This window comes from Suncus etruscus, chromosome 20 (genome assembly GCF_024139225.1).
Source record: "Suncus etruscus isolate mSunEtr1 chromosome 20, mSunEtr1.pri.cur, whole genome shotgun sequence".
Lineage (NCBI taxonomy): Eukaryota > Metazoa > Chordata > Mammalia > Eulipotyphla > Soricidae > Suncus > Suncus etruscus.
In genome coordinates, this window is record NC_064867.1 from 31,618,400 (window position 1) to 31,641,184 (window position 22,785).

At 49.9% G+C, this 22,785-nt stretch overlaps 1 protein-coding gene across 1 annotated transcript; it reads left to right on the plus strand.

Annotated features, from left to right (window-relative positions):
- Window positions 1-4,537: 4,537 nt before the first annotated feature.
- LOC125997918 (N-glycosylase/DNA lyase-like) lies at window positions 4,538-22,100 on the plus strand. Its single transcript, XM_049766102.1, is given in 6 exon segments — window positions 4,538-4,759; window positions 5,155-5,299; window positions 5,302-5,337; window positions 6,014-6,195; window positions 14,109-14,263; window positions 21,971-22,100. Coding segments are annotated over 6 exon segments (852 nt in total). The 5' UTR covers window positions 4,538-4,555.
- Window positions 22,101-22,785: the final 685 nt, after the last annotated feature.

Consider the following 22,785-nt stretch of genomic DNA (forward strand, 5'->3'; position numbering starts at 1 on the left):
GCTCTAGATTGATGATGGCAGCGAGCTGTCAAATAGAGGCCTATTTCGACCAGTGGGTGGCTGCCCGCCCATACTATACGGAGGAGATGGTAAGATCTCATGCACTGGCCATCGCTGAAGCTGCGATAATGGCTTCGAGATTTGCCACAAGGAGGACTGAACATGGCTTCAGGGCGTCTGCTCGGGCGGGAGGCGACGGGACCCGCCCAGAGAACGGTCCCCTTGAGGCCCGAAGGCCCAGGAAAGGGCCCAAGGCGGTAAGCGGTCATTTGCTTTTGGGCCACTCGGCGCGCTCAGGGGTTCCTCCTGGTCCCTCACAGGTCACCCCTAGCCTGCTGGGGTTTCACTGGGGACAAACAAATGGTCACTCACCCTCCTTTCTCTTGGGGGAGGATCCTCGGGCATAGGCCGTGGCCTGATCCTTCTGGGTCTTCAGCCGGCGGGGCCTGGCGTAGAGCTGCGGGACTTTGGGGCCATGGGACTGCTGACGAAACCCCCCCGTGGCCACCTCGGACACGGGAGTCACCGCCTCAGCCTGTTTTTTCGTCCTCCTCCTTAATCCGTCTGCTGGTGCTGTGGCCCAAAAAACCAAAAAAAAAAAAAAAAAAGCAATGGTTCTCGGGCACAAGGCTGGTGCTGGGGCTAAGTCTAATCTGCGGCTGGGGCCAAGGCTGGTTCTCGGGCCACGGCTAGTGTTGGGCCTAGTCTGTGCGGTTCCAAGTCTGGGGCTGGACCAAGGCTGTTTTTCGGGCAAAGGCTGGTGTTGGGACCAAGTCTAGGGCTGGGGCCAAGTCTTGAGCTGGGGCAAAGGCTTGTGTTGTGACCAAGTCTGGGGCTGGGGCCAAGGCTATTTCTCGGGCCACGGCTTGTGTTGTGGCCAAGTGTGGGGCTGGGGCCAAGTCTGGGGTTGGGACAAAGGCTGGTTATCAGCCCGCGCTGGTGTTGTGCCAAATTTGGAGCTGGGGCCAGGCTGGTTCTCAAGCCTGGCTGGTGTTGGGGCCAAGACTGGGGATGGGTCAACGTCTGCGGCTGGGACCAAGGCTGGTTCTCGGGCCATGGCTGGTGTTGGGGCCAAGTCTGGGGCTCGGACCAACGATGGTTTTTGGACCATGGCTGATTTTAGGGCCAAGTCTGTGGCTGGGGCCAAGTATGGGGCTGGGGCCAAGGCTGGTTCTCGGGCCATGGCTGGTGTTGGGGCCAAGTCTGGGGCTGGGAACCAGGCTGGTTCTCAGGCCATGGCTGTGTTGGGGGCCCAAGTCTGGGGCTGGGGCCATGTCTGAGGCTGCGACCAAGGCTGCGTTCTTGGGCCACGGCTGATGTTGGGCGCCAAGTCTGGGGATGGCTCCAAATCTGGGGCTTGGACACAAAGGCTGGCGTTGGGGCACCAAGTCTGGGGCTGGGGTTGAGGCTGGTTCTCGGACCAAAGCTGGTGCTGCTGTAGCCAAGTCTGGGTATGCGGTCCCAAGTCTGCGGCTGGGGCCAAGGCTGGTTCTCGATTCACAGCTGGTGTTGGGGCCATGTCAGTGGCTGGGACCAAGGCTGGTTCTCGTACCCATGGCTGGGTTGTGTGGCAAACTCTGGGGCTGGAGGGAGCAAGGCTGATTTTATGGAACACTGCTGATGTTGGGGCCAAGTCTGGGGCTGGCGGCCGAAGTCTGGAGTTGGGTCCAAGGCTGTTCTACACGCCACGGGTGGTGCTGGGTCCAAGGCCTGGTTCTCGGGCCATGGCTGGTGGCCTCAAAGGGGAAAGGTCTCTTGGCTCTCCCACCCGCGCCGACGCTGATCCCTGAAGCCACAGTTTTCCCTCTCTCAAATCCTGCACCCATCATCGCCGCTGCTGTCATTCCGGCCGCCATGGCTGCTACTTTACGGTCCCTTGGATTTTCGGTGGTTGCAGCCACCCACTCCACCACCGTCCTTTGTCATGCGGGGAGGATCCTCGGGCATAGGCCGTGGCCTGATCCTTCTGGGTCTTCAGCCGGCGGCGGCTTGGGTAGAGCTGCGGACTTTGGGGCCATGGGCCACCTCGGACACGGGAGTCACCGCCTCAGCCTGTTTTTCGTCGTCCTCCTTAATCCGTCTGCTGGTGCTGTGGCCCAAAAACCAAAAAAAAAAAAAAAAAAAGCAATGGTTCTCGGCACAAGGCTGGTGCTGGGGCCAAGTCTGGGGCTGAGCCCAAGTCTGGGGCTGAGGCCAAGGCTGGTGTCGGGGCCAAGTCTGGGGCTGGGACCAAGACTGTTTCTTGGGCCATGGCTGTGTTGGGCGCCCAAGTGTGGGGCTCGGACCAAGGATGGTTTTTGGACCATGGACTGATTTCCGGGCCAAGTCTGCGGCTGGGCCAAGTACTGGGGCTGGGACCAAGGCTGGTTCTCGGGCCACGGCCTGATGTTGCGGGCCACAGTCTGGGGCTGGGACCCAAGGACTGTTTCTTGGGCCATGGCTGGTGTTGGTGGCCAAGTCTGAGGCTGGAGCAAAGGCTGGTTCTCAGGGGCCTAAGGGCAAGGTTTTCGGGCCATGGCTGGTGGCCTCAAAGGGGAAAGGTCTCTTGGCTCTCCCGCCCGCGCCGACGCTGATGCCTGAAGCCCACGAACAACACCTCTCTCTGGCGAATCTTGCAGCATCACTTGCCTTCTGCCTACCATTCCCTGTCGCCATGGTTACTCCTTCAGGGTTCCGCTGGATTTTTTTGGACCGCAGCAACACCACTCCAACCACCCTCCTTCTCTCATGGGGGGAGGATCCTCGGGCATAGGCTGTGGCATACTCTCGGGGTCAAGTCTGGGGCTGGTACCAAGGCTGATTCTCGAGCCACAGCTGATGTTGGAGCTAAGTCTGGGCTGGGTCCAAGGCGGGGGCAGGGGACAAGGCTGGTTCTAGCGCCACAGGTGGTGCTGGGTCCAAGTCTGGGGCTGGGGCCAAGGCTGGTTCTCGCGCCATGGCTGGTGTTGAGGCCAAGCCTGAGGCTGGGGCCAAGCCTGGGGTTGGGACCAAGGTTGGTTCTCGAACCGGAGGAACCCCTAAGGCGTTGCCGGGCGTGGCCCAATAGGGAATGGCCGCTACTTACCCCGTTGGTCCAGGGGGCTGGCGGGCTCATGCTCTAGGCTGCGGCGAGTATGGGGCTGGGTCCAAGTCTGGGGCTGATGTTGGGGCCAAGGGTGGTGCTGGGGCCAAGGGTGGTGCTGGGGCCAAGGGTGCTTCTGGGGCCAAGGCGCCCCTCCACAGACTCTCCCTCGCCCTCTTCCCCTGCTGCGACGCCCTGGAAGGAAGACAAGCTAGTCTAATAAGCAAAGAAACCCTTTCCCAGACCCAAGGGGCTTTCTCTCCTATGAAGTTGTTGTGCGGGTCCGGAGAGAAAGCCTGGCGGTAAGGCGTTTGCCTTGCATGCAGAAGGACGGTGCTCAAATCCCGCTATCCCATAGGGACCTTCCCCCCCCCCCGCAGCAGGCCAGGGGCGACCTGTGAGGGACCAGGAGGAACCCCTGAGCGCGCCCGAGTGGCCCAAAAGCAAATGACCGCTTACCGCCTTCGCCCCTTTGCCTCAAAGGCGAACGGGAGCGGTCTCTAACCGCTCCCGCCACTGTCATTTCGGCCGCTGTCATTTCGGCCAACGCTAATTGTACCAATTGTACCACCTCCGCCGCGACTTGTGCGACTTGTCCCACCATGCGCCGCCACGGGTCCTGCTCCTGGTGACGCGGGGGCTGGGGTAGAGCTTCGGACTTTGGGGCCATGGGACTGCTGACGACACCCCCGTGGCCACCTCGGACACGGGAGTCACCGCCTCAGCCTGTTTTTCGTCCTCCTCCTTAATCCGTCTGCTGGTGCTGTGGCCCAAAAACCAAAAAAAAAAAAAAAAAAAAAAAAAAAAAAAGCAATGGTTCTCCAGTAGGACGTTTGCTGTACTGCCCTGAACGCGAGGCGGGGGCAAGTCGCTGCAGTCCGACATGGCTGTGCTGGGCGCCACAGGTGCTCCCAAGGCGGCCGAGGCCGCGTCGTAAGCGTCTTGCAGCTCCTTGTAGGCAGCCGCAGCCTTGTTGCACACCTCTTGTGATTCCGCCATCGTTGGAGAAGCAGCCTTCGAGGCAGCGTCAGCCGCCTTCAACAGACATCTCAATCGCTCTGCTGTCTTCAGGAAGACCTCCAGGTCCAGCAACTGCTCCCTTGGTGTCTGCGCCGGTGCCTCCGCGGTCTGTACGCCGGCCTCGCCCAGAAATTTTAGCTGGCAGGCTGGGAGATCATATGGGATCCCAGGGATCAAACAGGGTCCCTCCTGGGTCAGCTACATGCAAGGCAAGTGCCCTACTACTGTGCTATCTCTGAGGCCCTTGGTAACCCCTGTTTGAAAGTGGTGCCAGGAGACCCATTCATGCAAGTGTCGTTACAGAGACCCGACAACGTCACACAAGTCAATGGAAGCCCTTTTCTTCTTTGCAGTTTGTAAATCAGTGTTGGACCTATTGGGTATAGGGAGGGAAGGTTCTTGGAAAAGGCAGGGAGGGGAACTGAGTACCGAGTGCTTCTCGGGGCTCTCGGTGGAGTGAGCGGAACCCTGAACATGGACCGGGTGCTGGCGAACCAGGTGTGGACCTTTACGCAAACTGAGGAGCAGCTGTACTGCACCGTCTACAGCCCAGGCAGAGGTCCCAAAGGTAGGCCCATGCCCGAAGAGCTGAAAACGGTTCATCGGTACTTCCAACTGGATGTCAGCCTGGCACAGCTCTACCATCACTGGAGTTCTGTGGATCCCCGCTTCCAAAAGGTTTGAACCAGGCTGAACCTGGGGAGGGACCCTGTTTGATTCCCAGCACCCCACATGGTCCTCCGTTGCCAGGAGCAATTTCTGAGTGCAGAGCCAGGAGCAGCCCTTGAGCACCAATGGGTGTGGCCCAACAATCAATCAAGTTAAAAAAAAGGAAACCGGAAAGATAGCATGGAGGTAAGGCGTTTGCCTTTCATGCAGAAGGACGGTGGCCTTTCATGCAGAAGGACGGTGGTTTGAATCCCAGCAGCGGCAGCCCATATGGTCCCCTGTGCCTGCCAGGGGCTATCTGAGCATAGAGCCAGGAGTAACCCCTGAGTGCTGCCGGGTGTGACCCTCCCCCCCTCCAAAAAAAAAGGCATCTCTCCACGCACACCCTGTTTTCTGGTCTTCAGATGTGCGCCTCCTGGGACAGTATCCAGTTGAATGAATGCCTTTTCTCCTTTATCTGCTCTTCCAACAGTAACATCGCCCATATCACTGGCAAAGTCGAGCGACTCTGCCAGACCTTTAGGCCACAGCTCTGTCAGCTGGACCATGTCACTACCATGGCTTTCCCACCCTGCAGGACCTGTCAGGTGAGTTGTCTGGGCCCTGGCCAGTGGGCTGCCAACATTCTTCAGTGTTTTTGTACTTCACTGTTTAACTTTCTTCCCAGAAACCCCCTACTCCATTCTATTAATCACCCCGTTTAAGTTCTCTTATCTGGCTGTGACGCCTCAGGCCCTCATTTGTCACTGCATCTTGCTCCTGGTCTCAACATCTTCACAGTGCAGACATGCAGTTACTGCAGTCAGGGGTGAAGAACACATGTTCTGGGCCGGAGAGATAGCATAGCGGTGGGGCGTTTGCCTTGCATGCAGCCAGCCCGGAAGGAACCTGGTTCAGGTTCCCGGCATCCCATATGGTCCTCCAGCCTGCCAGGGCTGATTTCTGAGTGCAGAAACCAATCTAATCAATCAATGAATTGGATGTGGCTCTCCTGCTCCCCTTCCCCCCCCAAAAAAGGATGCAAGGCAGAAAATCCAAGACAGAAGAGCTTATTAGACCTACTCAGGGACCCATCCCATGACTATTGAGGTTACATCTGGAAAGGAGACAAGTCCAGATCTTCTTGGGCCTGGCCTGTGCAAGTGTCCTATGGCTTCAGAAACTGGGGAGGTGACACAGAGGTGCTCAAGAGGTGCTCAAGGGTGGAGGATCACATGCTTGCCTGAGGTAGCCTGACCCATGCCACGACCTCACTTCCCACAGGGCTTTCGGTGGAAGCTCAGCTCAGGAAGATGGACCTTGGATACCGCACCACTTGTGTGAGCACCAGCGCCCACGTCATCCTGCAGGACCACGGTGGGCTGTCCTGGCTGCAGCAGCTATGCCAAGCACCCTACGAGGAGACCCACAAGGCCCTGTGCACCCTGCCCGGGGTGGACATCAAGGTGAGGCCCCAGGGGGGACCAGCATTTAGAGAAGAGAAAAGGAGGAACTTCATCAGGGCCTGAGAGCTGGGCTTCCAGTGGTGAGACAAGCAATGCTTTCTTTTGTTTTTGTTTGTATATTATTGCTTATTTGTTTGTCGGGCACACTTGTCAGTACTGAGCTTATTTCTGGTTCTGCGCTCAGGGATCACTCCGAGCAGTGCTCAGGGAACCATATGGTGTGTTGGGGAGCAAATTCAGGTTGGCTATGTTCATGGCAAACACAGTACATCCTTTTTTTTTTGGTTTTGGTTTTGGGGCCACACCCAGCAGTGTTCAGGGGTTACTTGTGCTGCAGTGAGTGCTTTGCATGCTGGCAGCCTGGGTTTATATCCCTGATCCCACATGGTGCTCTTAGCACTGCTTGGTGGGGAAGAGACCCCCCCCCCCAATTCTTTTAATTATACAGTTTTTCTACCTCTAGTTAGTCTTTGGCAGGCCATCTCCTGAAGTTAGTTATTTTTAGCGTGATTATAGATGATTTACGATGTTTCTCCTTTGAAACATAGTAGGAAGAAAACGAAAAGCAGATGGCACCAAAGCATCTGACGCACTTTCAAAGGAGGATACTTCAGAATGTGACCCTACACCGTGTGATAGAAGCCAGATGGAAAAGGTATCACTGACGGGCTCCAGGAAGGTGCTGGCAGCTCAGTGGGAACCATTTGTCTCTGCATCTCACACAGAGGAAAATGGGAGAAAAAAGGCAAAAAACGGAATAGACACACTTGTCTAGATCTCAGTTGTAGAGCTCGGGTTAGACTCCAGGTCTTTGCCACCACCCCGCACTGTTTTCCGATGGTTTTTTGCAGTGGTTTGCTCCCTTTTTTGTACTTTTGAATACTTTGAATTTTTGCTTAAAACAGTGACCAAATTCCACCTTATGACAGAAGTATTGTTTTTTGATCCCAGATTACCAGCATCTCAGTAAATCAAGATACCATGAAAGACTATACAGTTTCTGGTACTTGATGAGATAGTGCTTCAGTTTTTCCTGTAACTTTTCTACTCACAGAGTATGTGGTATTTGTTTTTGTTTTTTGTTTGTTTTTTGTTTTGTTTTGGGGGGGCCACACCCAGTGACACTCAGGGGTTACTCCTGGCTATGTGCTCAGAAATTGCTCCTGGGGGCTGGAGAGATAGCACAGCAGCAGGGTTTTAGCTTTGCACGCAGCTGACCCAGGACAGATGGTGGTTCGAAACCCAGCATCTCATATGGTCCCCTGAGCCTGCCTGTAGTGATTTCTGAGCACAGAGCCAGGAATAACTCCTGAACGCCATTGGGTGTGACCCAAAAGTCAAATAAAAAGGAAAAAAAGAAATTGTTCCTGTCTTGAGGTACCATATATGATGCCAGGGGATCAAACCGCAGTAGGTCCTAGGTCAGGCATGTGAAAGCAAATACCCTACAGCTGTGGTGCCAGTCCGGCCCAGCCTTTTTTTTTAATGTCTGTAGGATTATACCTGCCTCTGTCCTATGTGATTCTCCTGGTAGCACTGGTAATCAGTAGTGCACTTTCATGCAAAGCCTGGACTCAGCTCAGTGAGCTGTCTTGTAACACTAACACCTTACTTCTTCAACTTAAAGGGTTTGACGCATGTGCTCTGTGGGCCCATCCATGCACATATCACTCAGATATCCCCCCTTTTTTTGATTTTTCGTTTTTGGGTCACACCCAACAGTGCTCAGGGGTTACTCCTGGCTCTAGACTCAGAAATCACCCCTGGCAGGCACAGGGGACCATATGGAATGCCGGGGCTCGAACCACCGTCCTTATGCATGCAAAGCAAATGCCCTACCTCCATGCTATCTCTCTGGCCTCTGAAGCCTAACTTCTTAATCTAAGAGGGGTCATTCAGCTGAATGTGGAGGTTGCAGAAACTTCTTAGTAGTAAAAGATTTCTTTTTGTGTGTGTGTGTGTGGTTTTTGGGTGTGTGGGGGTGTGTGTGTGTGTGTGATTTTGGGTCACACCCGGCAGTGCTCAGGGGGTTATTTCTGGCTCCAGGCTCAGAAGTTGCTCCTGGCAGGCACAGGGGACCATATGGGACGCCGGGATTCGAACCAACCACCTTTGGTCCTGGATCGGCTGTTTGCAAGGCAAACGCCGCTGTGCAATCTCTCTGCCGCCCCCCCCCCCCCCGTTTGAGTCTTTAAAGAAAAATTTATGTTGGGCCAGAGAGGTGGCACATGCATGCAGGCATTTGACTGCACAAAGCTAACTCAGGTTTTTTTTATTTTTATTTTTATTTTTTTGGTTTTTGGGTCCCAGTCGGCAGCGCTCAGGAGTTCCTATTGGCTCTACGCTCAGAAATCGCTCCTGGCACGCTTGGGTACCACATGGGATGCTGGGATTCAAAACACTGCCCTTCTGCATCTAAGGCAAACGCATTACTGCTGTGCTATCTCTCCGGCCCCCCAACTCAGGTTTTATCTCCAGCACCTCAGATGGACTTCAGTTGTCACCAGGAGTGAGTCCTGAGCACTGGGCTAGGAGTTAAACTGTAAACACAGCTGACTGTAGCCCCCATACCAATAATTTAATGATTGCTTTTAACCCTTAGGATGATGAAGATGAAGCGAGTGCCGAAGAAAAAGAGCCAAGTAGTGATGACAGAAACGATGACTGATTAGACACACACCCACGAACACAACATGAAGGCCTCTTAGGACCTTAGAATGGTGACGGTGATGGGGCAAGTGCCAGAGAAGAGAAACCAAGTAGGGATGACAATGACTACTCCTGATTTGATAGACACCACACTCTCTCTTTCTCTCTCACACACACAGTTTCTCTTCCTGTCACTCAGTCCTCCCAGTCCCTTTCAGTGCAAGTTCACAGCCTGTATCCTTGTGTTCGCCACTAGCTGTCCTTTGTATTTGACCGGAAGCATCTTATTTTGGCGTTAAATCATGTTAAGTGCTGCGTACTTCTCCCTTTCTGATAAGAAATGACTTATTCTGTCCTTATTGTGGGGTTTGTATCGTTTTGATTTAAGTGAATTTTTTAGGTCATAGTGAGACGCAGCTGACCCTGGCCCAGATTCCATTTTGGCTTTCTGTGAGTGCACCCCTGACCAGTCAGCATTCTGGACCGGCGAGCTAATTGCTAGCTTTGAAATTCTGCTTTCTTCTAAAATTTACATGTGTGCTGTACCAGTTTCACAAATAAATCATTTGAAGCTCTAGATACTTGTTTTATTTTTCCTTCCAAATTGCCTCATTATTCTAGGTTTAAATGGCATTGATTTGTGATTTATGCAAAGAAATTAAGAGACTGGTACTCATATATAAGTTCTGCTATAAAAGGACTATTTAGGGCCAGAGAAATAGCATGGAGGTAAGGCGTTTGCCTTGCATGCAGAAGGTCGGTGGTTCAAATCCTGGCATCCCATATGGTCCCCGGAGCCTGCCAAGAGTGACCCCCGAGCGCTGATGGGTGTGACCCAAAAACCAAAAAAAAGGTTGGGGCTTTTAAAATTATTTTTGGGAGCTAGAGTTATAGTACAGTGGATAGCGTGTTTGCCTTGCACACAGCCAACACAGGTTTGATCCCCAGTTTCCAGTATGGACTTCTGTGTACCACCAGGAGTAATTCATGAGTGCAGAGCCAGAAGGAAACCCTGAAAAGTGCTGGTTTAGCCCCCAAAAATAATTATATTGGGCCAGAGCAATAAACAGGTTTGGTACTTGCCTGGCATTTGCCTGACCTGGATATGATCCCAGGCATGCCATATGGTCCCAGACACCTTCAGGAGTAAGTATGGACCAGCTCCCCCCACCACACACACACCTCTCAATATTTTTTTCCTCGTTTGGGTCCCACACCCTTTTATACTGGGACTATTCCTGCTCCTCATCAGGTGTGGGAAGGTGCTGTTCTTGGAGGTGCCAAGGGGCCATTAGTACTAGGGATCAAAACTCAGGGCTGGAGCAAAAGGACAATGCATACTGCACTTGCTTTGCATGCAGCCAATCCAGTTCCGAGCTCTGGTGCCAAAGCCCACTGCCAGGTAGGTACGACTCTGACAAGGAAAGGTTTTTCCGGAGGTCGAGTTTAATAGGGAAAAGACAAGGTACAGAAGCCACAAGCCTTACAGCCAACCCCTTGGCGGGAGAGAGAGAGGAGGTGAAGACAAACTGGGAGGAGGGGGCAGTCAGAGAGGACCAGAGGAAAAGGAAAGGCAGGAGGAGCAACAGGGCAACAAAAATAGTGAGTCCAGCCAACCATCTTTCTAAGTTCTCTGGCAGCCAGCTTTCAGGAGTTTCAGGAGTTATTCCTGGCTCTGCACTCAGAATCACTCCAGGCTCAGGGACCATCAGCAGGTGTGGGAGTAGGGAGGGATGAGAAAGGGAGGAGGAGGGAAGCAAGTAAGAAAAGGAAGGAGGAAGAAAGGAAAATCAGGCCACAGTTGTACATAAAATTCCAGGCCTGACCGGGAGAGTAAATGATCCTGAGCAAAATCTAGAGTTGATCCCCATGACAGTATACTCCAAGGACGGAGAAACCCCATATTTTTTTTAGGCCAAGTGAATTTCTTTTCAAATGACCCCAATATTTACTGTGCCAGGGCAGGAGGGAAAAAACAAAAATACAAAAAGCACAAAACCTTGGTTATTTATATATATATATATATATATATACATACTTTTTTTTTAACTTCATTTATTATTATTTTCATTTACCTATCTATTTTGGTCGATTTCTCTCTTTGGGTGTGATTATTGAAATTGTTGTCCCCAGTTATACTTATTTTTTCTCTTCCTCTCTTTTCTTTCGTTATGTGCTATGCCATGTTTCTTATTTCAAGACCATGGTGTGTTTTTTTTGTTTGTGTGCTTGTTTTTGTTGTTTTTTTGTTTGTGTTGTTTTGTTTTGTTTTTTTTTGTTTGTTTTTTTTGTGGTGCTTATCGATATAGCTGGAGTCCTCAATGGACATTTAACACTTCTTTTGGTACTGGTGGAGTGTTTCACCTTCTCTTTCTTTTCACCTCCAAATCGATGATGAGATCCACTAGAAGGATTCCGCCCATTTTCGGGGTATTAGACTCTTACCCCCAATTTATTACTTTTTTCTTTTTCAGGCAAAACCACGTAACGTGAAATAGCTGGTCTTGCCTCCAGTTAGAGGGGGAAATAAGGGAGGCCTCAAGACCAAATAGGTGCAAGACTACTAAGTAATAGGTTAGATACAGAGGGGACCACATATTCTAGCCACCCTGGGGGTGAGGGAAGAAGAAATGGGAGGGAAGACAAAAACGGACGGGTAGGGAGAACAATTTAGTGATGGATGGGAATCCCTCCTGATTTTATGTGAATATGTACTTAAAATATTATTGTCACCAATATGTAACCCACTATGATCAAAATAAAATTATATTATAATAAAAAAAAAATTCCAGGCCTGAATTTCAACTAACTGGATAAAAGGTGGCTCACAGACCCAAAGGTGCTGCTCTAGAAGTTCCCACCTACCTCTAGAGGACAAAGCCTCAGTTGTCCAAGATCTAGAGGCCCCCTAGTAGGGAACCTCTGTTTCTCTGGCCAACACTGCATCCAAGGCCCCCTTTCCTTGCAGGCTGGAGAGGAAAGCTGGAAGGACCCTCACCTTGCATGCCTCTAGCCTGGATTGATATCTGCCACCCTAGATAGTCTTCCAAGCACCGCCAAGAGTGATCCCTGAGCACAGAACCATGCAATGTGTAATTCCCCAAAATGAAAACTTGTAGGCCCCTCTATTCTGCACCTGGGATCCTGCCATGGGGGAGGCAGTGCCAATGCAGTTGACATCCAGGGGAACTGATCAGGGGCTAGTTCAGGAGGCTTAATCGAGCCTGGGCCCAACTCTGCTGTCACAAGCCCCAAAGTAGCCACTGTCCCCAGGTCTGTATCTTTTCTCCATGAGTGCCTGGCAACTGCCTTTTTGACCAGGGGGTGGGGGGGCAAAGGAGCTGAGTAGGGTGATCCCAGGCCGACTCCCACCTCCATTTCACTGGCTGCACTGGGCCTGCAGGAGCACTGTTCCTATCCGGTGTGGTCCCTTCCACTATGACTTTCACCCATATTATCTAATCTACATGTTAGACAAACCCACTTCAAAAGGCTGCCAGTATTACCTTGCATAAGACATAGAGACTGGTGCCAGAGCAATGGATAGTGTGGTGGGCAGGGCACTTGCCTCAAGATTAGTCTGCCAGGGTTCAATCTCTGGTATTCCATAGGCTGCAGACAACGGGGTCGTCCCTGTGCAAGAAAAACCCAATGTACTATCCTCTCTGGCTCCCAAAATGAAGATTTTTAAGGGCCAGAAAGACTACACATTGAGCAAGATTCTTGCTTTTTACACTGCCATCCCAAGTACAATCCACAGCACCCTAGATAGTCCCTTGAGTACATTTATTTGCCTTGCATGCAGCTGATCCAGAATGGACTGTGGTTTGAATCCCGGTTTCCCATATGTCCCCCTTCAGTGATTTCAGAGTGCAGAGCCAGGAGGAACCCCTGAGCGCTGCCAGGTGTGACCCAACAATCATTTTTTTTGTTTTTTGTTTTTTGTTTTTGGGCCACACCCGGCTATGCTCAGGGGTTACTCCTGGCAGGCACGGGGGACCATATGGGACACCGGGATTCGAACCAACCACCATTGGTCCTGGATCGGCTGCTTGCAAGGCAAACGCCACTGTGCTATCACTCCGGGCCCCCAACAATCATTTCTATCCTTTATCCCCTCAATCAGCTTATTCCATAAAATAAAATCAGACACATTCTGCCTAAATGCTTGAATAAAAATATCAAGATCCTCTAGTACTTGGCACTTTTTGTCCAAAACAAGAAAACTCAAGATTTTTATGGCAGTATCTTAAAATACATAATTTATAATGTTTTATTGACTTGCCTAGTTAGGTAAATCATCAGATTGTTTTTAGAGTTACTCTTAAGAAAGAGACTAAAACCATGATAATATTCCTGTTACCATATTTACAGTGTGTGCTCAAAGGAATGTCACTTGCCTTTCATTGAAGAATGACTTGTCTTCAAGGAGACAAGTAAAATCCACCTGGAAATTTGTACTTTTTGCCTTATGTATAATCATCATTCAATAACGGCTCTATTTATTTATTTATTTTTGAAACAGCCAGAAGAAAGAAGACAAACTATAGGAGGACCTAATTTATATGTCTTACATAGAAAAACTGGAACAGGGAATCCCATCTTTTGAAAAGGGGAGATGTGGGGCTGGAGAGATAGAATGAGGTAAAGCGTTTGCCTTTCATGCAAGAGGTCATCGGTTCGAATCCCAGCGTCCCATATGTCCCCCGTGCCTGCCAGGAGCAATTTCTGAGCATGGAGCCAGGAGTAACCCCTGAGCACTGCCGGGTGTGACCCAAAAACCACAAAAAAAAAAAAAAAGAAAAGGGGAGATGTCTAGATCATTCTTAACCCCACAGTAAAAAGGGACAAGGACAGAGAAGGAAAGAAATTGAGAGGAAGTAGTGATAGATGGAACCATGGGAGTCAGAGTTCAAGGGGATCTGAGTACATCAGTGATTTAAAGGAGTCATGAATTTAAATATCGAAATGACACAATCAACACTAAAAAAAGAGATCCAAATTAACAACCCAAGTAATAAATGTGCCTATCAAGTGCAAGGAAAGGGGGGAATGCAAAGTGGCTCAGGACGACCCCGAGTATTTTTTTCTAAAAATATATTGTAGGGAGAGAGGTAGGTCGTGTAAATTTTTTTTGGGAGACAGGAATGAGCTGGTCGTGGAAATTGTTTTAGGGAGACAAAAGGAGAGAGGCACTGTGGCTCAGAAGGACCCTTTCTTTTAACCCAATTTTTATAGGGACAGTATTTCAGGCGGCATTTCAGAGGTCAGGAGATCCGGAGACATCTAGTGATGTCTCCGAGGAGGCGGCCTCGGTTGGAGTCCAGGAGGAGGAGGAGGCAGCCTCCGTTGAAGACCACGAGGAGGAGGACCAGGAGGAGGCCTCGGCTGGAATCCGCGAGTCGGCCTCGGATGCAGGGTTAGACCCTGGTTGCTCTCTGCGCATCTCTAGATGGAAATTACAAGAACAATAGTAATATAATTCTGAGTGGAGGAATCATTAGCATTAGATGAAATTTTCAAACTTTCCATATGTTCACCTGCCATTTGGGAGCATGCAATTCATACACAAACTTACAAAAAACAAATTTTTATAAAATTTTCATCTGCCCTGTGGAAGCCAAAACTTAAAAACTTAAGTGTGTGTGGAGAAAACCCAGTTTTATTCTCCGTCATTGCTAGCACGGCCTAGAGAGTTAGTAAAAAGAAAATGACTAGGATGTGAGGGAAGAAAGTAGAGAAGAATCAGAATGGGGTATTTTCTGTGGCTTAGGAGGGTGATTTGTAGGAGAAATAAGGGCAATTGGAGGAAAATGAACATGAAAAGAATTTTTCTGGACATTATCCAATAGGCAGGAGTAGGCTGGGGGACCGTATGGGATACCGATTCGAACTACAGTCCATTCTGGATGATCTGCTTGCAAGGCAAACGCCCTACCTTCATGGCATGGGGGACCCTAAGGGTTGTCGAGATTTGAACCACCTTTGGTCCTGGCCAGCTACTTGTGAGGCAAATGGCCTCCCGCTCTGCTATCTCTCAGGCCCCTGATCTTTTTGATTTATCACACCTAGCAGTGCTTAGGGGGTGCTTCCCAGTGCAGGGATGGATGGCTCTGGGATCCAAACTGCCTCGAGTTAAACCCAGCTGGAGCGTGCAGCACAAGCTAGTCACGACTCGCCAGACCCAAGGGGCTTTTCTTCTATTAAAAATTGTTCTCGGGGCCTGGAGAGATAGCACAGCGGCGTTTGCCTTGCAAGCAGCCGATCCAGGACCAAAGGTGGTTGGTTCGAATCCTGGTGTCCCATATGATCCCCCGTGCCTGCCAGGAGCTATTTCCGAGCACAGAGCCAGGAGTAACCCCTGAGTGCCACCGAGTGTTGCCCTAAAACCAAACTAAAAAAGAAAGAGGATTTTCTCATGCTGCCATGATTGCCAATATGTTTCTTTCATAATTTGAGAGCTGTATGTCAGTATATACACCCTCATTCCTGAATCATGCAAAAATCAAAACCTCATACTGGCTTTATTCCCTACACAGTGGGTATATGATGGAGGGGGTTGCTTTGCTTTGCTTTTTATTTATTAGCATTGTTTTTAACTTTCTTTCTTTTAAGGGAAAAGGAGGAAAACAGATATGGAAAGAAATGGCTCTGACGGTGGAGGCCCCAGAAGGTCAGAAAAGGAACAGGCCAGATCCTGATTGGCCCCACCTACCAGCCTCGAAAAAGGCTTCAGGGAAAAAGTGACTGTGGGGTAGGGGGAAGCAGCCAATTTGGCCCATCTTCAGATGCTGAGACTCAAATATCCGGACAGAGGATGGCAGCAGGAACTTTATGGAAGAGCAGAAAGAGGAATCACACTTGACAGCTTTCTGAAGACAATTGCTCATAATAAACCAAAAAGAAAAGAGAAAACAGAGGAGGGGGGTGGGATGGTTTGGGTTTCTCTGCTGATAGCCACTTCCCTTTCTGGAGTTGCCAGGAAAACAGATTAGCAGTGTAAATGGTTAAAAGAGCACGTTCCGAATTTACTATTGGTAGGGAGAAAGGGAATCTTTTAAAATAACTAGCTCCAATTGCAGAGACTACTGCTACCAAAAATGTTTAATAGGATGTGTTGATAACAAATTAGGCTAACATGTTCATAAAGCCGCTGACTAGACATGAAATGAGAGCTACTGTTGAGATGAAAGACCAAGGACTGTTCCTCTCTCCTGGCTATAAATTAATATTACATTTTTCATTGCCATCCTAACTCATAAACACCTTCCTTAGCAAGAGAGGACCCCACTTCATTCCAGCTTGGTCTCCACAAGTGAGCACTCAGTCGTCGAAACTTTTCCAAATCCTATAAATGACCCACATGCTTTTCTTCGTAACTTTTATTAAAAACAACAAAAACAAAAACCCTGGGGTCCCAGCAACAGTACAATGGGTAGCTTTGCCTTGCACATGGCCGACTTGAATTCAGTCCTTACCGGCACCTCCTATGGTCCTGAGCACCACCAGGAGTGATCCCTGAGTGCAGTGAGTGCAGAGCCAGGAGTAACCCCTGAGCAGCACTCGTGTTGCCCAAAACCAAGAACAGCCCTGAGCTGGGAGTTTACTCAAAGGCTCACTTTTTGCTTTTGGGGAGACCCTGCTCCTGATGAGCCCCAAGCAACAACGGTAGAGTTCCAAGCACTGTGTTCGCTCAGATTAGTCTTGAGTACTGCCAGATGGGACTGGAAAACGTTTTTGTTTGTGGCCACACCCGGCAGCGCTCAGGGGTCCTCCGGACTATGTGCTCAAAATGCTCCAGGCAGGCTCAGGGGAACGTATAGGATGTCGGGTTTTAACCACCATCCTTCTGCATGCAAGGTAATCACATTACCTCCGGCCCCCGGACTACAAAACTTTCAATAAAGGAACAAACTCGGGGCTGGAGAGAGCACATCGGTAGGGTGTTTGCCTTGTATACAGTCAACCCAAGACGGACCTGGGTTCAATCTCTGGCATTTCATATGGTTTCCAAGCCTGCCAGGAGCAATTTCTGAGCACAGAGCCAGCAGTGACCCCTGAGCACCACCGGGTGTGGACCAAAAGCCTCAAAAAAATAAATAAATGGGACCGGAGAGATAGCACAGTGACAGGGCATTTGCTTTGCACACAGCCAATCCAGAATGGGACCACGGTTGAATCCTGGCATCCCATATGGTCCCCTGTGCCTGCCAGGAGGAATCTCTGAGCACAGAGCCAGGAGTAACCCAAGTGCCGCCAGGTGTGACACTAAAACCAAATAAAAAACCAAAAAGGTCTTATGATCTGATGGCTATAGATTTTAGATTTCTCTTTTGGACTATGTGGAAGTTGCTCCCGACTCTGTGTTCAGGGATCCATGTAGTGACAGGCATGGAACTAAGCCCTCCTGTATGCAAACTGTATCTTGGATCATTGAGCTCTATCATTGAGTTCTATTGAATACTATGGTTTTGGTTTTGTTTGTTTGTTTTTTGGTTTTGATCACACTGCAATGCTCAGGGGTTACTCCTGGCTCTATGCTCAGAAATCACTTCTGGCAGGCTCAGGGGACCATATGGGTTGCCGGGATTTGAACCACCGATCTTCTGATTGCAAGGCAAACGCCTTACCTCCATGCTATCTCTCCGGCCCCTGAATACTGTTATTAAAGCTGATTTCCACCGCCTTAGTTTTCTGACATTGTATATATGGGGGTTTTCTTGTTGTTGTTGTTGTTGTTGTTGTTATTGTTGTTGTTTTTGGGTCACAGCTAGCGGTACTCGGTTACTCTTTGCTGAATACTCAGAAATTGCTCCTGGCAGACTCAGGGGACCTTATGAAATACCGTCCTGGGTATGCCTCATGCAAGGCAAATACCCTACTGCTCTGGCTCCCTGACTTTTGTTTCTTTGAAACATACCATGCCTAGCAGTGCTGACTGTGGTATAATTCAAAATTCAGTGCTCAGAAGTAACTTGCTGAGTGCTCAAGTGTCAGGCTGCTCTGGGGATCCAGCCTGGGCTTTCTCCATACAGAACATGCCCCCCCCCCAGTCCATTGAAACCTCTTTCCAGCTCTTCGCATTGTTTTTGTTTGGTTTGGCTTGAGGGCCTCACCTAACAGTAGTCCGGGACCATGCCTTGCTCAGGGCACCAAAAATGGTGCTACAAGGGGAAGAAACATGCAAGTGCTTTACCTACTCTGCTGTCTCTATGATCCCATGTAATTCTGTATGTGTGTTCGGGGTTAGACCACCATGCTAGTCAATGATCCTGAGCCCCAATAATATATTTTGTGGGGCTATACCCAGTAGCACTCAAGGGTTACTCCTGACTGGGCTTAGAAATCACTCCTGCGGGACCAGAGCAATAGCACAGTGGTAGGGCATTTTCCTTGCACTCAACCTACCAGGAAAGGACTGGGGTTCGATCCCCAGCATACCATAAAGTCCCCCGAACCTGCCAAGAATAATTTCTGAGTGCATAGCAAGAGTAACACCTGAGCATCATCACATGTGTCCCAAGAAACAGAAAAAATTGCTCCTGGAAAGCTGAGGACCATATGATATGCCGGAAATCGAACCCAGATACGTCCTGGTTCAGCCCCTGCAAAACAAGCACACTACTGCTGTTTTATCACTTCAGCCCCCCAACAAATATTTTTTGTTTTGGGGTTTTTTTTTTGTTTTTTTTGTTGTTGTTGTTTGTTTGTTTTGGTTTTTGGGCCACACCCGGCAGTGCTCAGGGGTTACTCCTGGCTGTCTGCTCAGAAATAGCTCCTGGCAGGCACGGGGGACCATATGGGACACCGGGATTCGAACCAACCACCTTTGGTCCTGGATCAGCTGCTTGCAAGGCAAACACCGCTGTGCTATCTCTCCGGGCCCTATTTTTTGGTTTTTGGGTCACACCTAGCAGTGCTCAGGGTTACTCCTGTCTCTATGCTCATAAATCGCTCATGGCAGACTCGGGGGACCATATCGGATGCTGGGGTTCAAACCAATAACCTTCTGCATGAAAGGCAAATACCTTACATCCATGCTACCTCTCCGGCTCCACAACAAGATTTTTTAAAGGACATAGAATAGGGTTGCCTTGCTAGTGGCCACTCCAGCTTAATTTCTGGCACCCAGTATGGTCCACTGTGACCCCTAAGCATTGCCAGGTGTGCTTAATCCCCCATATCATTGAAGAGTATTTATTAGCTTGTGGGAATTCTTTTTTTTTTTTTTTTTTTTTTTTTTTTTTTGGTTTTTGGGCCACACCCTGTGACGCTCAGCGGTTACTCCTGGCTATACGCTCAGAAGTTGCTCCTGGCTTCTTGGGGGACCATATGGGACGCCGGGGGATCGAACCGCGGTCCGTCTTAGGCTAGCGCAGGCAAGGCAGGCACCTTACCTCCAGCGCCACCGCCCGGCCCCGGGAATTCTTTATATAGTTTGAATATAAATATTTTATCCAGATATGCTTTGCCATTTTTCTTCCCTAACCTGAAGCTAGCTTGTGTTTGCATTATCTTTGAATAAATTCTACACTTCAATGTCAGTTTATCTATTTTGTTTGTTTCCTTCTTAGGTGTCAATCAGCAGTATTCTAGCTGTTCGTGGCTCTGTACTCAGGAGTGACCCCTGGCGGTGCTCAGGGAACCGTGTGTTAACCAAATTATACTTTGGCTTGTCTTTTCCGTGTGCGTCTACAGAAATTGTTTTCTTTTGTTTTGGGGCCACACCCAGCAATACTCAGGGGTTACTCCTGACTCTGTTTTTAGGAATACTCTGGCTGTGCTCATGTGAGATGCTGGAGATGAATCTGGGCCAGCCACATAGAAGTCAAGTGATGTCCTGGCTGTACTATCTCATCAGCCCCTCATAATAAAAATTTTTTTTGGTTTTTGGGTCACACCTGGCGTTGGTCAGGGGTTACTCCTGGCTCTGTGCTCAGAAATCGCTCCTGACAGGCTCGGGGAACCACATGGAATGCCGGGATTCGAACCACTGGCCTGCATGCAAGGCAAATGCCTTACCTCCATGCGATGTCTCAGGCCCCCTTTCTTTGACTTATGATGAGGGAGGGGACCCATACTCAACAGTGCCAGAGCTGCTACTGGTTCCTACGGAATATCTGGGGGCATTTGCAGTGCATTAACAAACCTAGGGCTTCAGCACATTTATGTTGTTATTATTATTATTATTATTTTTTGGTGGTGCTGGTTTTGTTTCGGGGCTACATCTTGTGATACTCAAGGTTATTTTTGGCCATGCTCAGGTGACAATATAGGGTGCCAGGAATTGAAACCAGATCAGCCATATGCAAGGAGAATTCCATACCCTCTGCGTCCCACACATTCTTACTAAACTAGATGTGGTGTCTCCCCTGAAACTGAGGGATTCTCTTTTCCGTTTCAGAAATGTGGAAGTGGGGGCCAGAGAGATCGCATGGAGGTAAGGCGTTTGCTTTGCATGAAGAGGGTCAGAGATTCGAATCTCGGTATCACATATGGTCCCCTGAGTGTGCCAGGAGCGATTTCTGAGCATAGAGCCAGGAGTAACCCCTGAGCACTGTAGTGTGACCCCCCCAAAAAAGAAATGTGCAAGTGAACTTGTCAGGCGACTCTCATGGGCTGCCATAAAAGGCCAGTTAGGGTGCCTGATCGCCTCAGCCACACTGGACTCAGCTCAGAAGGAAGCTTGCTCTGGGACATCCCAAATGCCATTGGAAAGCTCTGTGTGTGTGGTCCATGAGGTAGTGTAGCGGGTAAGGTGTTTGCCTTGCATGGGGTTGATTCAGATTCAATCCCCAATTCGAAGCCTGACATTCTATATGGTACCCCAAGCATTGCAGGGTGTGGTTCAAAAACCAAAATAAAAATAGAAATAAAATCCACCATGGGGGACTGAACATAGAGTAGTCATGTGACGAACACCAGTTTGATCCCCAGCACTGAATATGATCCCCACGTCCCACCAGGAAAGATCTCTGAGCTCAAAGCCAGGAATAAGTCCTGATCACTTCCAGGTATTGCCACAACCTCAAACCAAACAAACAGACAAATTAATAAATAGAGTTGGGACTATGTCTCAAAGGATCGGAGCACTTGCTTTTTATGGATCTGATGCTTGGTCCCTCATGGTTCTCAAGCCACTGTCAGGAGCACCATCCAGCCACTGCTGTAGGAATAAAAATCCTGCACTCATTATACTGTGTATGGTCCCAAACCCAAAAAGGGGGGAAAGAAGACAAAAGGAGAATGGGGGGGGGGCGGAGAGATAGCACAGCGGTAAGGCATTTGCCTTAGACACAGAAGGATGGTGGTTTGAGTCCCGGCATCCCATATTGTCCCCTGAGCCTGCCAAGGGTGATTTCTGAGCATAGAGCCAGTAGTAACCCCTGAGTGCTGCTGGGTGTGACCCAAAAACAAAAAACAAAAAATAAGGAGAATGAGGGGCCAGAGAGATAGCAGTGAGCAGGGTGTTTTCCTTAAACATGGCTGCATGGCTGACTAGTTTCAATCCCACACTGCAGTAGTCCCCTGAGCCCTGTCAGGACTGATCCTTAAGCCTTGTATCTCCAGTTCGTACCACACACACACACACACACACACACACACACACACACACACACACACACACACACACACACACACAAGTAGAACAGATAAGATTCGCTAAGAGTTTAGATGAGAAGTAGCTAAGAAGTCATGAGTTTTGGGGCTTGAGCAATACCACAGGGGTAGGGCATTTGCCTTGCAAACCCATAATGCCCCATTGGTCACATGACTGGCCAACCTGTCATGTGAACCACAAACCCGGAAGTCCTAGGCACCATGTATACGTAAACCCGTCACACGTGACATGCAAACCCAGAAGTTCGTATGTGGTCAAATGCACACTAGGCTGTCACGTGACCCAACAACCTGTCATGTGACCCGCAAACCTGAAAGGCCCCTGGGCGGTCATGTGATGCGCAAGCCTGTCACATGACTGGCCAACCTGTCATGTGAACCCCAAACACGGAAGTTCCCCCGGCAGTCATGTGACATGCTAGCCAACCCGTCATGTGACCTACAAACAGTAAATCCTCTGGGCAGTCACTTGACCTGCAAACCTGTTATGTGACCCGCAATCCAGTATTTACCCAATGGTCTCGTCATGTGCCAACACACCACTGATCACCAAACCCGAAAATCTCCAGGGCTCTTACGTGACCCGCAATTCTGTCATGTTACCTGCAAAACCAGAAGTCCCTGGGGTCACGTGATGTAGAAACCTGCCACATGACTGGCCAATCCATCACGTGACCTTAAAACCCGGAAGTCTCCTGGGCGGTCATGAAAACCCCCATTGTGGTCACGTGACGTGTTGCAAACCCGACATGTGACTGACCAACCCACCATGTGAACCCAAACCCGGAAGTCCCTGGGGTAATCAAGTGATGAGACAAACTCTCAGGTCACCAGACAACCCATCAGTTGTCCCGGAAACCCTGAAGACTCCAGGGCTGTGACATGACCAGTAATCCAATCACGTGACATGTTAACCCACAAACCCAGAAGTCATTGGGTAGCCACCTGATGGGCAAATCTGTCATATGACTGACCAATGTGACACCCCCAATCCCGGACATCTCTGGATGGTCACGTGACGCTTAAAACCTTCATGTGACTCCAAACCCGGAATCCCTGGGCAGCCAAATGAGTCACAAACCCGTCACGTGACTCGCAAACCAGGAAGTCCCTGGTTTGGTCACGTGACATGTTAACCAGTCACGTGACCCGCAACCTCGTCACATGACTCGCCAAACTATAGGTTGGCCCCAATCCGGAAGTACCTGGGGAGTCATAGGACCCGCAAACACGGAAGTCAGCGGGCAGCCACATTGACGTGCAAATCTGTCACGTGACACGCCAACCTGTCACGTGACCGCAGAACCCAGAAGCCACAGG